General features: G+C 39.4%; 1 protein-coding gene across 4 annotated transcripts in view; it reads right to left on the bottom strand.

Moving 5' to 3' along the window:
- The window catches only part of KCNT2 (potassium sodium-activated channel subfamily T member 2), a 614,388-nt gene that overhangs the window by 343,551 nt on the left and 256,613 nt on the right, over positions 1 to 14,224 (bottom strand). For all 4 annotated transcript variants that reach the window (XM_075182645.1, XM_075182644.1, XM_075182642.1 and 1 more), the window contains exon 4: positions 8,605 to 8,653. In XM_075182645.1, coding sequence (XP_075038746.1) covers positions 8,605 to 8,653 — 49 coding nt within the window. The remainder of the gene's footprint in view (positions 1 to 8,604; positions 8,654 to 14,224) is intronic.

The raw sequence follows: 14,224 nt of genomic DNA, 5'->3' as shown, positions 1-14,224 counted from the left end.
GGTTGTGATAATTACGGTTATGGCTGGAGCTGATGGATGCACTGTTTTTAATTCCTACTCACCCACCCCACAGATGGGTTACAAGTTGGATTGTATGTTAACATGTGTTTTATTAGCAAATGAGGCAAAGTAAGGCAGAAAAGCACTGCAGTCAGCGACCATGGGGAAGTGCAAGTGGCGGCCATAGGTAATCCCCCTTTGAAAGTGTGGCAAAAATGTTTGAACCACCCTTATAAGGGTTCTTGTAAGAAGCCAGTATAAAGGGGGGTGGGGGGTGATACCCAGGCCTTAAGGTGCCAGAAGGCAATGAGGGCCCCCTCTATTGGTTGTGATAATTCCAGTTATGGCTGGAGCTGATGGATGTATTGCTGTTTTCTTTACCACCTTTCAAAATATTGATTTTAAAAAAAAAGCTGTGACCTCTTTTCTCTACAAAACAAGTCTCATATCTTTATTTCAAGAAAAAGGGGGTGGGTAACAAGAAAGGAGGGGGGGGAGCATCAGCAATTAGGCAGTGTGGCGATAATGTAGTAAATTTAATGACTGATTGTTATTTTCTGCTGATTTTATGTATAACAATGTGAATATTTTATGTAACCGTTCAAAGTGTATTTGGTTGACTCAACTGAGTCTGACTTAGGCAAGTGTCAATGGTCTTTTGAAAGTAGCCAGGCCCAAAGACAGATATCTGAGTAGTTTGTGTATGCAGAGGAGTTGGCTTTGCCAGGCGGAAAGATCTGAGGTGAGAGATTCCCTGAGGTATCCAAACATATATCTTATTGATAGATAATTTACTTTGGGAAAACTATGTGTCATTTTGGGAATCAATCTGACTTAACTGAAAGTGTAAATTCCTAAGATGGGGAGAAGAGCCTGTAAGAAGGGTTTAAAATCTTCTGCCTTAGACAATAAGCTGTGCATTTCATGAGGGGTCTATCAAGACTGAAATGTCCCAACCTTTTCTTTGTGTTCCCTCACACACTGCAAGACTACCTCGTAAGTAGTACTCTGATTTTCTTTCCTCTTTTATTTTTTGAAACTTATGTGCAACCTAATGTATGTCTGTTTATTACCTTTTTATAAATAAGCCTTGGAAATGTTTTTCAGATTAAACATATTAAATATAGTGTATTTCTCAGTGAATCTTTGTGAACTTACAAAGCCAGAAAGGCTCATGCTACATGTGTATGCGATTTAAGTGTGAAAATGTAATAAGTGGTTTTGATGACCATAAGGGCACCATAATAAATCCTTTGTGGTGGCAGTAAAGGTGTATTTATTGTTAGTTAACTAAGGTAACACCAATCACGGCCAGCTTTTTAGATTGCTGTATCTGGGACAGGCTGGGCGTTAGTGACAGGCAGTTTACAACATTTTTTCTTGGAGAGTTCCAAACTGGGGGGGTGGGGGAGGTTGACGTAATAATAGGAATAAATAACCATTTTTAATGTAAAATTGCCAAACCTGTAATAAATATTAATTTAAAATTCAGGCCTAGTACTTAACGCCTTCCTTTAATTAATTGTACTACTGTAGAGGAAGAGATTACCTAACTTCAGCAGCTACAGCATAATTTCTAAATCATCATGATGCTTCTGTCGCTTCTTGTCAGGTCATGGCTGCTCCACCCTCTTCACCTCACCTCTGATCTCTCAGCCTACAGTGATTAAAATGCTAATGGACAAACAGTTTCTCTCTCTTCACCTCATATTTGTCCATTGATTCACTGTGCAACAGAGACTGATTTTTGTATTGTATATGTTGCTGCTGCTTTTTCAAGGATGAGAAGGAAGATCAGTGTTGATCACATATAAAATGCATAGTATAATATCTCTCCTTTCCTGCACCATTCCGACCATTGTATGTATGTGCATTATCACGAATAAACCTGAAAAAAGACACGGACGCTCATAATATTTTTGTCAAAATAAGGTTGCAGTTTATTTTGTTAGTTATTATTATCTTCATATCTTTTCTGGTGGTGGTGAGAGCAGGGCAGTCAGCTAACAACCAATCTTAAACCGTGGGAGACAATCACTTTTACCACTGAACCAAGAATCATATCTTTACTAATGGCCGGTTCTAAATCTGGCATCAGTGTAACAGTTCCCCTTCTGGATTTGACATTGACATGCCCACACAAAGCCGCCAAGGGACCCTCCACACAATAGGACCAAGAGTCATGTTACTTCAAAAGGGACGTGTGGTCAAACAGGGTAGCACCATCGATTAGTCACTGCTTTCTCGCCTCCCTGGACGAGGAAAGAAAATTGGTCATACAGACCAGCCCTAGAACCTCAAAGTATGGAGGGGGGATCCGTGATCAGTGACTATGCGGGAAACAGAGATAACCCAGCATCCCCTGGGAGCCAGCTTTATGTGGATACTAGGACACCTCCCAGCGGAATCCTATTGGCTGGTTATGCAGAGTAAAACTTAACCCAGCATGGGTAAGTGTCTGACAGTGACATCACATATAATAGTATGTGCCTATCATTATCATCATTTATTTATATAGCGCCACTAATTCCGCAGCGCTGTACAGAGAACTCATTCACATCAGTCCCTGCCCCATTGGAGCTTACAGTCTAAATTTCCTAATATAGACACACACTCACACACAGACAGACAGATAGGGAGAGACTAAGGTCAATTCTGATAGCAGCCAATTAACCTACTAGTATGTTTTTGGAGTGTGGGAGGAAACCGAAGCACCCGGACGAAACCCACGCAAACAAAGGGAGAACATACAAACTCCACACAGATAAGACCATGGTCGGAAATCGAACTCATGACCCCAGTGCTGTGAGGCAGAAGTGATAATATTCTCCTGCATCTATACATAAAAGCAGTGGGAGGCATTTATTATCTGCCCAGCTATTATACTTTAAAATACTACTGCTCCTGAGATGACCAGAGGGGGGGGCCTCAGTGTTATGGTGTGAAATTCATTCTTTCGTTGGTTCCTGCATAATGATAACAGGAAAGTGTAATAGGATAGTTGCACTGCAGTATAAAGGTCCAGTTTTAAGATTAATTTTTAACTTTAATAACCAGCAGTAGTTACAGGAATGATATTAAGTTAATGGTAGTACATACACATTTATTCTATATTAAGAGGAGGAAGTGGAGGATGATCAAACTACATTTAATTCAAAACACAGTGTAGAATTTTTGCTGGTAAAGGCCAGCCTATGCTTTTTATCTGGCATGGGTATTTTTCCTAAGAAACATATATATCATGAGCTTCACTTGCATAATGTTTCTAATTCTAGATAATCTTAACCCATCTATCCACAACATAGATATTGATGTTGCATTTGGGAATAAATGTGTTCCACCCTTTACATTCTTGTGCACTAGGCCCAGGTCACTGATTTCTAAGCTCATATCATTACACATAAACATGTGCTATTGCAATAAAGCAATGTAAAAAGTAATTGAAGCTCTATGATATTGGCTTTGAAATAGTGTTACATAAGTACTGCACATACAGCGAAGACAGTTCATTGAATTAATTTTCTAGTATATGGCTTAGATATCCTATATGTATTTTTAGCCTCATATGTATCGTTATGTATTTTATTCTGTTGAAACTCAGTGAAAACATTTGAATAGGAATTTGTATATTCAGCTCTTTGCAGTGTTGGGTCATTGACTGTAATGAATAAAAGGATGTTTTTTTTTTATTCCAAGCCAGTAGTGCATGAATACTGGGAGCATTAGGGCTGTTTATGCACTGGCAACTCTGAATACTGGCAATGTCTTACAACAATTAGTCCAGCAGCTTTTCTCACAAACTTTCTTTTATACAATGGTCTTGCATTTTTTATATTTGTGTCTGCTGGCAGAAATACTACCTTGTCTGATTTGTTGTCACTAAGGGGTTTATTATCAGAACCCTGATTGTGGAGATAAGTTCGATTTTTTATTTTTTTTATTAATGCCTATCGCGGCAATAAAAACATTATTTATTGGCGGCATTTATGAAAAACATATTACCTTTGAAATATTGGCCTGCAGCAATAAAAGTTAACATATAGATTTGCTGGTCCGGTCTTTGTAAATGTGTACATGCTTTCAGCTCCACTAATGTGAAAAAAAGTTTACAAAATATATTTGATTTATTTTAAAAATTATTTATACAGTTTAAAATATGAGTCCATTAAAAATGCTTTATTCAAGAAAGCTTAAGGAAGGTTATCCCAGACAGAGTATCATTATTATTATAATATTGTATTTTATTTTATTGATGGCGGTATCCCTTTATATGTATTGGGCAATGCAATAATGAGTCCCATTTTAGCTGGCAATAATGTTCTTCACCTTTCATAAATCTGCCCCTATGTCACTTAAAAGAAATGAAATAAGTAGTCTAAAACAATCCCTATTATTACTTTTATATCTATCTCTAAAGGTCCTAAATATAACTACAAGATATTAGCACTCACATCTCTATCTGTAAACAATAGGATAAATCTTTAGAAAGCATTGTAAACTGCCAAACAGAAGGCTGAGGGAGGACAGCTCTGCTATGTTTATGGCCAGAATTGTCAGTTTATCCATGTAAATGGGATCACTTTTTAGTCTATGTTGAGGAATACATATATGCTGTTTCTGATTGATTGAAATTGCACAGTTTTTTCATCCTGTAAAGTTTCAAAGATTCAAATAATAGTTTTTTTTCATCATAGTCTGTTTATCAAGCAATTTTAACTTGAATGTGCGCACTCACAGGTAGTTTTTCCCCCTTGTTTACATGCTCCTGCAATTATCCCATAAGTAAGTTAAGCAAAACCTGCAGTCTATATTTGGGTTTTTATCCAACCCACTTAGGGCTATTTACAAGATATTTGGGTGTAAATGTACACTAAGCTCTAGAAGCCAGTTAGTAATTAGCTTTAATCTGGCGCAATTTAGCCATTAAGGACCTGAGTCATTAAGGAGAGCAAAGCATAAAAAGCAGTAACTTTGGACCTTGGCAAAACCATGTTGCATTGGAGGGGGAGATCAATTTAAAATATGGGGACAGATTTATAGTTGGGGTAAGGCCATACTTACCAACTTTACAATGTTGGTATCCGGGAGCCTGCGGGGGAGGTGGGCGTCATGGGGGGGCGGGCCTCCAAAATCCGTGTCATTTTGGACCCGCCCCCATGACGTCATGACGCAAAATGCGTCATTTGACAGAGGGGGCGGGGCCAAACGCCGCGATTCACCAGGAATCGCGGCGTTTGTGACCTAATTCTGCCCACTTCACTAGGAAGTGGGCAGATCCGGGATTTTGCCACACTCGCCCGGGAGTCCGGGAGACTCTCTCAAAATGCGGGAGTCTCCCGGACATTCCGGGAGAGTTGGCAACTATGGGTAAGGCATGTCCTAGATCAGTGTTGGCTAACCTGTGACACTCCAGGTGTTGTGAAGCTACAAGTCCCAGCATACCCTGCCAGCAAAAAGCTGCTATATATTGGCAAAGCATGCTGGGACTTGTAGTTTCACAACACCTGGAGAGTCACAGGTTAGCCAACACTGTCCTAGATCAACTTTAAATTTCAGTGTAAAAATAAAGCTAACAAATATTTATGTGCCTGATGAAAACAATAGCCAGTATTTAACATATGTGCAAAATAATAACTAATTTACACCCCTTGTATTGTAATATGGTTTATCCTGGAGAACATTTACTCTTTTTTTTGCCTTATTTACCTTAATGTCTCAGGCCCTAAAAGTACATATCTGATTGTTTGCTATAGGAAACATTCACTTTCTACCTAACCTTACCTGCATGCTGCCTGTATTTTGTGGTTCATCTGACCTAGCAATGGCCCCACTGATGTCATACCACCCCTCCCCCAATGATATCATAAATTACACTTACCATTAAACTAAGCCCCCACTATGTTGTATTGTGAGAGATATCAATTAGATAGAATGATAAAAGATATTATGGGGCATCGACCATAATAATGGTTCTCTAGTGCATAGCAAGCAGAGTTAGAAACATCTTTATAAAAGCCAGCTAAAGCAGAAGGAATATTGTTTCACAGTAATCTCTTATTTTTTCTATTTGACAGATACAAAGGAAAATAAAAAATAAAGCAAGTGTGCGTTTAAAGTGATTTATATTTTTATATGCTGCCATTTATTATGTAATCAATTTATGTGTTAATCTCAAGCGATATAAGAGGAGCTAAGTAGATACCTTAAAGATACTGATTAGCATGTGCATGTTTTAATTCGAGAACTTGTGGAGTTAATTAAATATACTAAACAATGCTGTGAAATTGCTGTAATTTAAAGGTATGAGACAATGGTTAAGATATTATTCACAAAGTATTATTAAGTCATTCGATAAAAGAGTCACATTCTAAAGCAATTACAGTTCTTTAAGTAAATAAAAGATGCAGAGACATGTTTAGCCCGAGGAACATAAATCTTGCTTTTTTCACGTATGTAAACTCACTAACAAAAGATAAATGAGGCTGTGTACCACTACAATACCACTTATACCTTTAAAGGGCTCACCGTGTATGTTCCCATAAACTTCACATCAACCTTAAACTCTAAACATTTGCATGCAAATAAACACACAGAGACATGTATAAGTTATTAAAAATTGCCAGAACTTTTATTATGATTTTTTATTAAACTAAACCTATGGTGGCAGAGAAGGGCACTGCGAAACAGCTCTCAAGCTGATAACACAAGATCACATAGGGACTGGTGCAAACCGCCGTAAGTCCGCAAACCAAAGGGAACAAATCCCATCACAACTTGCGCTGAGTTGGCGTCAGAGTGACTGCCCCTTTCAAACTCACGCTACCCTCCCTCACCGAGCCGGACAGGGACCCTCCTCACTGAAGGACCAAAAAAGGAGTTACTGGTGCCTCTAAGGAGACAGCAACCTGCGACCAACTACCTGTGCGCCCACTAATCAGCCGCTGAACGCAGTGCCTTCCTACTACAAACGCTAAAACATAAGTACTTAAACTATGTTAACCCTTCAGATAAGTGTTCAGCTTGCTACAAACACTGTCGCCCTTTAAGTGCGTTCATCCTAACAGCCTCACTTGTCATAGTGTAAAGTATTAAGAAGAACAAACTGCCACTATTAAACTTATTAAGTGGATTAAGGCAGCAATAAAGTGCACTGAAAGACACTACAGTATGATGCAAATATGAAATCACATTATTGTGCTTACCAGCCCAAATTAAATTGCAATCATCATGTTTTGCTTGGACCTGGGGGGGGGGGGGGGGGGGGGGATTTAGTACTATGTGAAATATATAACTATATTCACTAGAAGTAATAATTTGAACAGGACAATGTTATGCACAACTTTTACCAAGAGTCTGTACTTTGTAGACAGAGTGAATGTTAAAAAAGGATCCTTGTGATCTCTACAACTAACTAAAAGTAAATAATGTTTAGAATTCACAAGTATAAATATGGTGAATGTACTGTAATTATGTTAAACTGAATATAGAAAACAACTTTGCCCCAGGGATCTGTACTTGGACCAGTGCTTTTTATATCTTTATTGGTGACATTGCAATGTATGCCTTTTTACTGGTGACACAAAATATGCAACAGGGAAGACACACCAGGAGGGGTAAAAAATACTGATGACTAGAGGAATGGTCAAGAGTGTGGCCACTAGAGTTTAATGCCAAAAAATGCAAAATCATGCACTTGGGTCTCAAAAATCCAAAGGCTAAATATAGTATTAATGGCATAATAATGGAAACTACTGAGGAGGAACGGGATCTAGGAATCACTGTATCAGGTGCCTCTAAAGGCAGGTAAGCAATGTAACAAAGCAATGAGGAAGGCAAGTCAGATGCTTTGTTGCATAGGGAGATAAATTAGTAGCAGAAAGAAAGAAGTAATAATGCCACTGTATAGGACATTGGTACAGCATCATCTAGAATACTGTGTTCAGTTCTGGAGGTCAAATCTCCAGAAAATATAAATACATTATAGACTGTATAAAGAAGGGCAACTAAAATGATGCATGGACTACAGCACAATACTTATCCGGAAAGATAAAAGGATCTTAATATGTCTAATTTAAAGCAGAGAAGGGAAAAGGACGACATGATAGAAACTTTCAAATATAACAAGCATTTTAATGAGGTACAGGAGGGAAACATTCTTCAAAGGAAGAGAAAATTTAGAACACAAGGACATGTACTGAAATTGGAGGTAAGTAGGTTCAGAGGAAATATTAGGAGAAATTAGTTCACAGAAAGGGTAGTGGATAAGTGGAAGAGCCTCCCATCAGAGGTGGTAGATGTTAATACAGTAAAGCAATTTAAACATGCTTGGAATAGAAATAAGAAAATCCTTATAAATAACTAAGGATTAAATACAGTTTGAGGTTACCATAGGTCAAAAAATGGGCATAATAGATAGGCCAAGTGGCTCTTATCTGCCATCAAATTCTCAGTTTCTATGTACCCCATAGATGTGTTCTTAAAAATGTGTGAATAAGAGGAAGCTTTACCACTGGTGATAAATCACTGTCTTACTGCATTAGAAAGAACACTCCTAGCAATACTAGGTCAATTTAAAAATAATATAATAACAAAGTAATAAATTACCTGTAGTCCCCACAGAGGCAAGCTTCTGTTTACCCATATTATAGGAGACCTGCAATAAAGCAGATAGATATAATCAGTTGAAGGACAATTAAAACAAATAAACTGAATTCTAAAATAAAAAATAAAAAGTCATTAACAGATGAAATACTTTTGGTGAGACAACCTGCACAATCAAGCACCAGTCTCATGTTCAATACATCATGCACTTAATCCTGCCATGATAACAATGACAATAAATAGAGGACGCAGGTTTATAGTGGCTTATAAAACCACTACGCCTTTGGGTCACCAGATCACGCTGTTGATTTATCAAAATGTGCTCCATCTGCACAACCAGAAATATGTTTTTCAGCTAATTGCACAAGGATTTATATAGCAAGATTGTTTTTTCTGCCACCAGTAGACAGAATCGTACCACTCATATTAGATGAATCAAAAGTATGCAGGGCATGCAAAGTGTGCTTTCTAAATCAAATTGCTATTTTTGTGAACTGCAAGTGACTGACAATTACCACCACTCAAACCACAGATGCTTCACTGTGTAACAAAGATAAATACATAAATAAATAAAAAATAAACAGGTCTTCTCCCCAAATCCTCAATGTGAAATAGCACTGGATGGATTGTACTGGTTTCCACTATGTCAGAGAGACCATGAGCTATAGAAATCCCCCACTATAATAAACTGACTGAGCCCTGCAGACCTGGTGAATGACCGCAAAAACTTCTCCCTCTCGAAAACTACCAATCCCATGTTGAAAATCACTGGAGCTCATCCTGGGCTCCCTGGGCTATTGGAGCAGAGGTAATTGCCAAGATTGGGACCACAGACCAGCCCTATATTCCCAGTATGATGTACAAGGATCCCTAAGACCCACACAATTTTAAAATAAGCTTTAAATGACAGTGCGATTTCTTGACGTTAGTCATTTTGTGACAATAGTTCATAATGAGAGTAGAGTCATTTGTTAAAGGTATTTTTCTGGGTGTTTTGGACTATATCAGTACAAGACTTTATTTGACATTTAATAAAGCAGTGAACAAGGATTTGGGGATTTTAATTTTATTCATTTAAAGTTTATTGTACATTTATGTGTATATTTTTATTTTTTATTTTTTGTTGAGTCTCCTGTCTAAAGTTGTCACAGACATGTTTATTGTCCTGCCCTAGCAATCCAGGGGGGTTATGATGAGTGCCAGTGCTTTTCAAAATGAGTCTGATATGGGAGGGGTGGGGAGCAAACTGTTTTTGCTTCCCCCTATAGTGGCCCCTAACCTTGCGCTGACTAGTCAAGTGCTGGTATTGAATATATTTGGGGAACCTCATGCCAGAGCCGGATTTAGACCTCATGGTGCCCTAGGCAAGATAACCAAACTTAGGTATTAATCATAATTAACATGTCAAGAAACTGCAGTTCATGGTTAGCAAGCCCAGTAATAAAAAAACAGCAGTCTCCTATCACTACCACGTCACAGACCGTCCGCCACTACAGTTACTGACTGCAGCCCTCTACCTACAGAAACATGAAAAAGCACTGGAATGCAATAATCATGTTAATATGTCAGTCTTCTGCATGAATCCCATAGTGCAACATTTAAACAAGTCAGACCTCCTCATAATATAAATCCCACCAGATTCAGGATAGTTGGCAGACTGCCCTGCTCTCTCCTACCTGTTCTCGTCACTTTCACGGTTTGTGGCTGCTGGTGTCTTTAGATCAGCTGCTGCTTGTCTGGATCCTGGAATGTTGGAGGCCCTATTTGGAAAAAAAAATAGGTACACAAAATTTAGTAAACTTCAACCAGCCCCAGTGTTAAATCAATATAGCACCCACATTTTATAAGTAGACCTCCCTCCAACCAAAACATTAAATTAATAGCATACACATTTAATAAATAGACCTATTTCCCTCCAACCAGCTCCAACATTAAATTAATAGTGTTACCATTTAAAAAATAAACCTATTTTCCTCCCACAAACAGCCCCTCATACACACACATAATATAAATACACTGGCCCCTCACACACACACATAATATACATACACTGGCCCCTCACACACACATATTATATTAATATAGAGGGTGCCTCTTTTCATTTTGAGGTAAGAGGTGTCAGGATTGAGGCAGCGGGTCATGTAAGGGAATAGATAATGAGCACGTGTCATGGGGAATATCAAAGAAAAGATAGTGAGTGTTGTAAGGGTATTGTTGGCTGAGGAGGGGCCGTGTGGGAAACAGACTTCTAACTCACATGCCCCCCCTCTGCCCAGCACCTTCACACATGCCCCCTCTGCTCAGCACCTTTAGCTACACATGCCCCCCTATGCCCTGCAGCTTCCATTACACATGCCCCCTGTGCCAGCGCAGCTTCCATCACACATGCCCCCTGTGCCAGCGCAGCTTCCATCACACATGCCCCCTGTGCCAGGCACTGCTTCCATCACACATGCCCCCTGTGCCAGTGCTGCTTCCATCACACATGCCCCCTGTGCCAGCACTGCTTCCATTACACACGTGCCCCCTGTGCCAGCGCAGCTTCCATCACACATGCCCCTTTGCCAGCACTGCTTCCATCACACATGCCCCCTGTGCCAGCACTGCTTCCATCACACATGCCCCCTGTGCCAGCGCAGCTTCCATCACACATGCCCCCTGTGCCAGCGCAGCGCTGCTTCCATCACACATGCCCCCTGGGCCAGCGCTGATTCAATCACACATGCCCTCTGTGCCAGTGCAGCTTCCATCACACATGCCCCCTTTGCCAGCGCAGCATCCATCACACATGCCCCCTGTGCCAGCGCAGCTTCCATCACACATGCCCCCTGTGCCAGCGCTGCTTCCGCCAGCACTGCTTCCATCACACATGCCCCCTGTGCCAGTGCTGCTTTCATCACAAATGCCCCCTGTGCCAGCGCTTATTCAATCACACATGCCCCCTGTGCCAGCGCTGATTCAATCACACAGACACTAGCACCCCTTCTTACCTTTTTCTACACAAATACAACCAGGAACCGAAAGAAATGCTGCAGCTCCTGAACGGCTAACATAGACTTTCAGCAGCCCGCCTTCACTGTGTGTACCATGTGACCGCTGGGATCACATGACCCTGTGATGTCATATTGACGAGCCAGGGTACCTACGCTGAAGGAGATCTAGCCAGCCCCTACTCCTAGCTCTAACACTGTGCCCCTCACCCGATTCGCGGCAAGCCCCCTCCCCTCGCGAGTCGGGGGAGGGGCCAATTTTTTTTTTATTTTTTTTCTCCCTTGTCCGCCCCATCTGGGCCCCCAGAGAGCCGCTAGGCACTAGGCAGGTGCCTAGGTTGCCTAGCGGTAAATCCGGCCCTGCCTCATGCTCATGGTCTTTCTGCTATAGTGTAAAGCAGCCCAAGCTATCTAGCACTGGGGCTGGATGATCCTTTGGAGAGGGGGCATGGTGTCTGTTTTTGAATAATATTGTTTTTATAACATAATGCAGCATCTGTGGTATGAACAGAGGTAACTATGAGAGGCCCTAGGGCAGAATGGACTTAAACTCATAAACCTTGTGCTCACATACACAAAACACTTACCAGTCAATTAAGGGATACGTTTTTATTATTCTAGCCAATGGAATTCATTGGGAGAGTGTTCTTTGTTTTTCTTATGAAAACCCTCTCTGGCTGCTGTTCTGCCTCATTTCATCTGCACAAAATCCCTACCTTTAGCCTTGTGACCATGTGCAGTAGTTTTGATTATTTTCTGTGTGTCATGATATTAACCTTTTCTCTCCCTGATATAAAGCAGGCACAGTTTAGTGGAAACCTGGTCATTTGGCCATCTACTTGTTTGGTTCTGTATTCAGTTGGTTTAGCTGTCCTGCAATTTGCTTTTTCTGCCACCAATTTATTAATTTAAAACTGTGACCTGATTTTGCCAAAATTACAAATGTGTCGGTCTTTATTTACAATTTTATAGTATTAAGTTATAACATATGGGAAGGTGATTGTGCAGTGGGAAGGGGACATCTACAATATGCATTTATAAATCACATACAATTCAATGCTATTCAGCTGTGTGGTTTTTTTTTAAAGTAAATTATAGCAACCTCTGCTTAGATCACAGATGCTGCTGATTCATGAATTTAAAATGATCTGTTTTAATTGCTTTCACCATGGTCTATTAATCTGTGTAAACTGAGGATCTCACTGCAACATCATATATTCATAGCTAACTGTGCAATTAGCTTTGGAATCATAAGTAAAAATTATCAATACTAGGGTGTTCAATGTTACAAATAGGCATAGAAAAATCCTACTTGCAGCATTTGATGCTTCTTGAATTTGTATGTCAACCATCATTTAAGATGAGTTTAGAATAGAAGAGATTAACGTTTGATCAAATAAATACTCAAGAGCTACAACGAGAATATTTTAATTAGTGGGAACCTACACATTTGTTTTTTAATTCCTCATTACTCAACTTACGGGGAACAGGGGTCAGCTTGTGAAGGAGAAATATGCTTATATCATTAGATGTGCAGCCAACTGTAAAACACAAAGATGCTTATAACCCTAGAAGACTACATTCATCCCCACTATTTCAAAACATCAGAAAAAGTGTGTATGTGTGATTTACAAACCTCAGTAACCCCATAATCACCATACATGTTCCATATCTGTGAACTAAACATTGGAAGATTCACTCATATCTATCTAAATTCATTATTTACAGTTACTAAATTTGGTGGATTGTAGAATTACTTACAATTTATTCAGTTGTCACATTTTCTTTGCCCTTTGTCCAATATTGAATAAAACCCCACTACTTAAATTTGAACTTTAAACATGTTGAAATGACTAATTTGTGCTGATGCCAATGCATACAACAAATGTGCTATTCCATGTATTTTATGTTTATTTAAGGAAATTGCGTAACTTGGTGAGATTGTTAAGTTAATGACTGTCTAGTATGTAAGGGAATTGAGAAAACTGACACTGGTTGCAGTCATGAGGAGAAACTGTATATGAATACTAATTAATGAAAAAATGATTGACTCATGAGTAATAACAGTAAACAAATTATATCATCTAATGATCTTCGGCTCGGAAATAACCTTATAGGTTATTACAGTGTAGACATCAACTAGTAACCAGTTAGGCTGGTACACACTACAGAAAATTTCTAACGATGCAATATCGTTAGTGATTTTACCAATGACTGAAGTTCCAGACAGCATGCCGATTCATGTGTACACACTGCAGATGTTTTAAACAATTTTTACACAATTTAGTGTTCGAGCTGTGATTTTTATCTATCATAACCATCGTCTCAAACTATCGTGGCTCCCTACACATTGTGCAGATATATGGCCTCCCAGCAGCAATATGCTAAATAAATGTAAATAAAAGGCTGAACCACAGCGCACACAACACCCACAAACAAAGATTCAGGAAAAGGAAATACATCATCACCATTCATTCTATTGTACAGCTTTTTGCATAGTGTACGTTTGTTAACGCTGTTCACAACTGCACAATTACTACAATTACCACAGTAAATAAACAGAAAGCTCTTGGTTTGTTGCTTTTCTTTATGGCAATGATACTGCAAATACAGACCGAAGGGAAAGAAGAAGG

This window comes from Mixophyes fleayi, chromosome 8 (assembly GCF_038048845.1).
Source record: "Mixophyes fleayi isolate aMixFle1 chromosome 8, aMixFle1.hap1, whole genome shotgun sequence".
Lineage (NCBI taxonomy): Eukaryota > Metazoa > Chordata > Amphibia > Anura > Limnodynastidae > Mixophyes > Mixophyes fleayi.
This window is presented reverse-complemented; position numbering and strand designations above follow the sequence as displayed.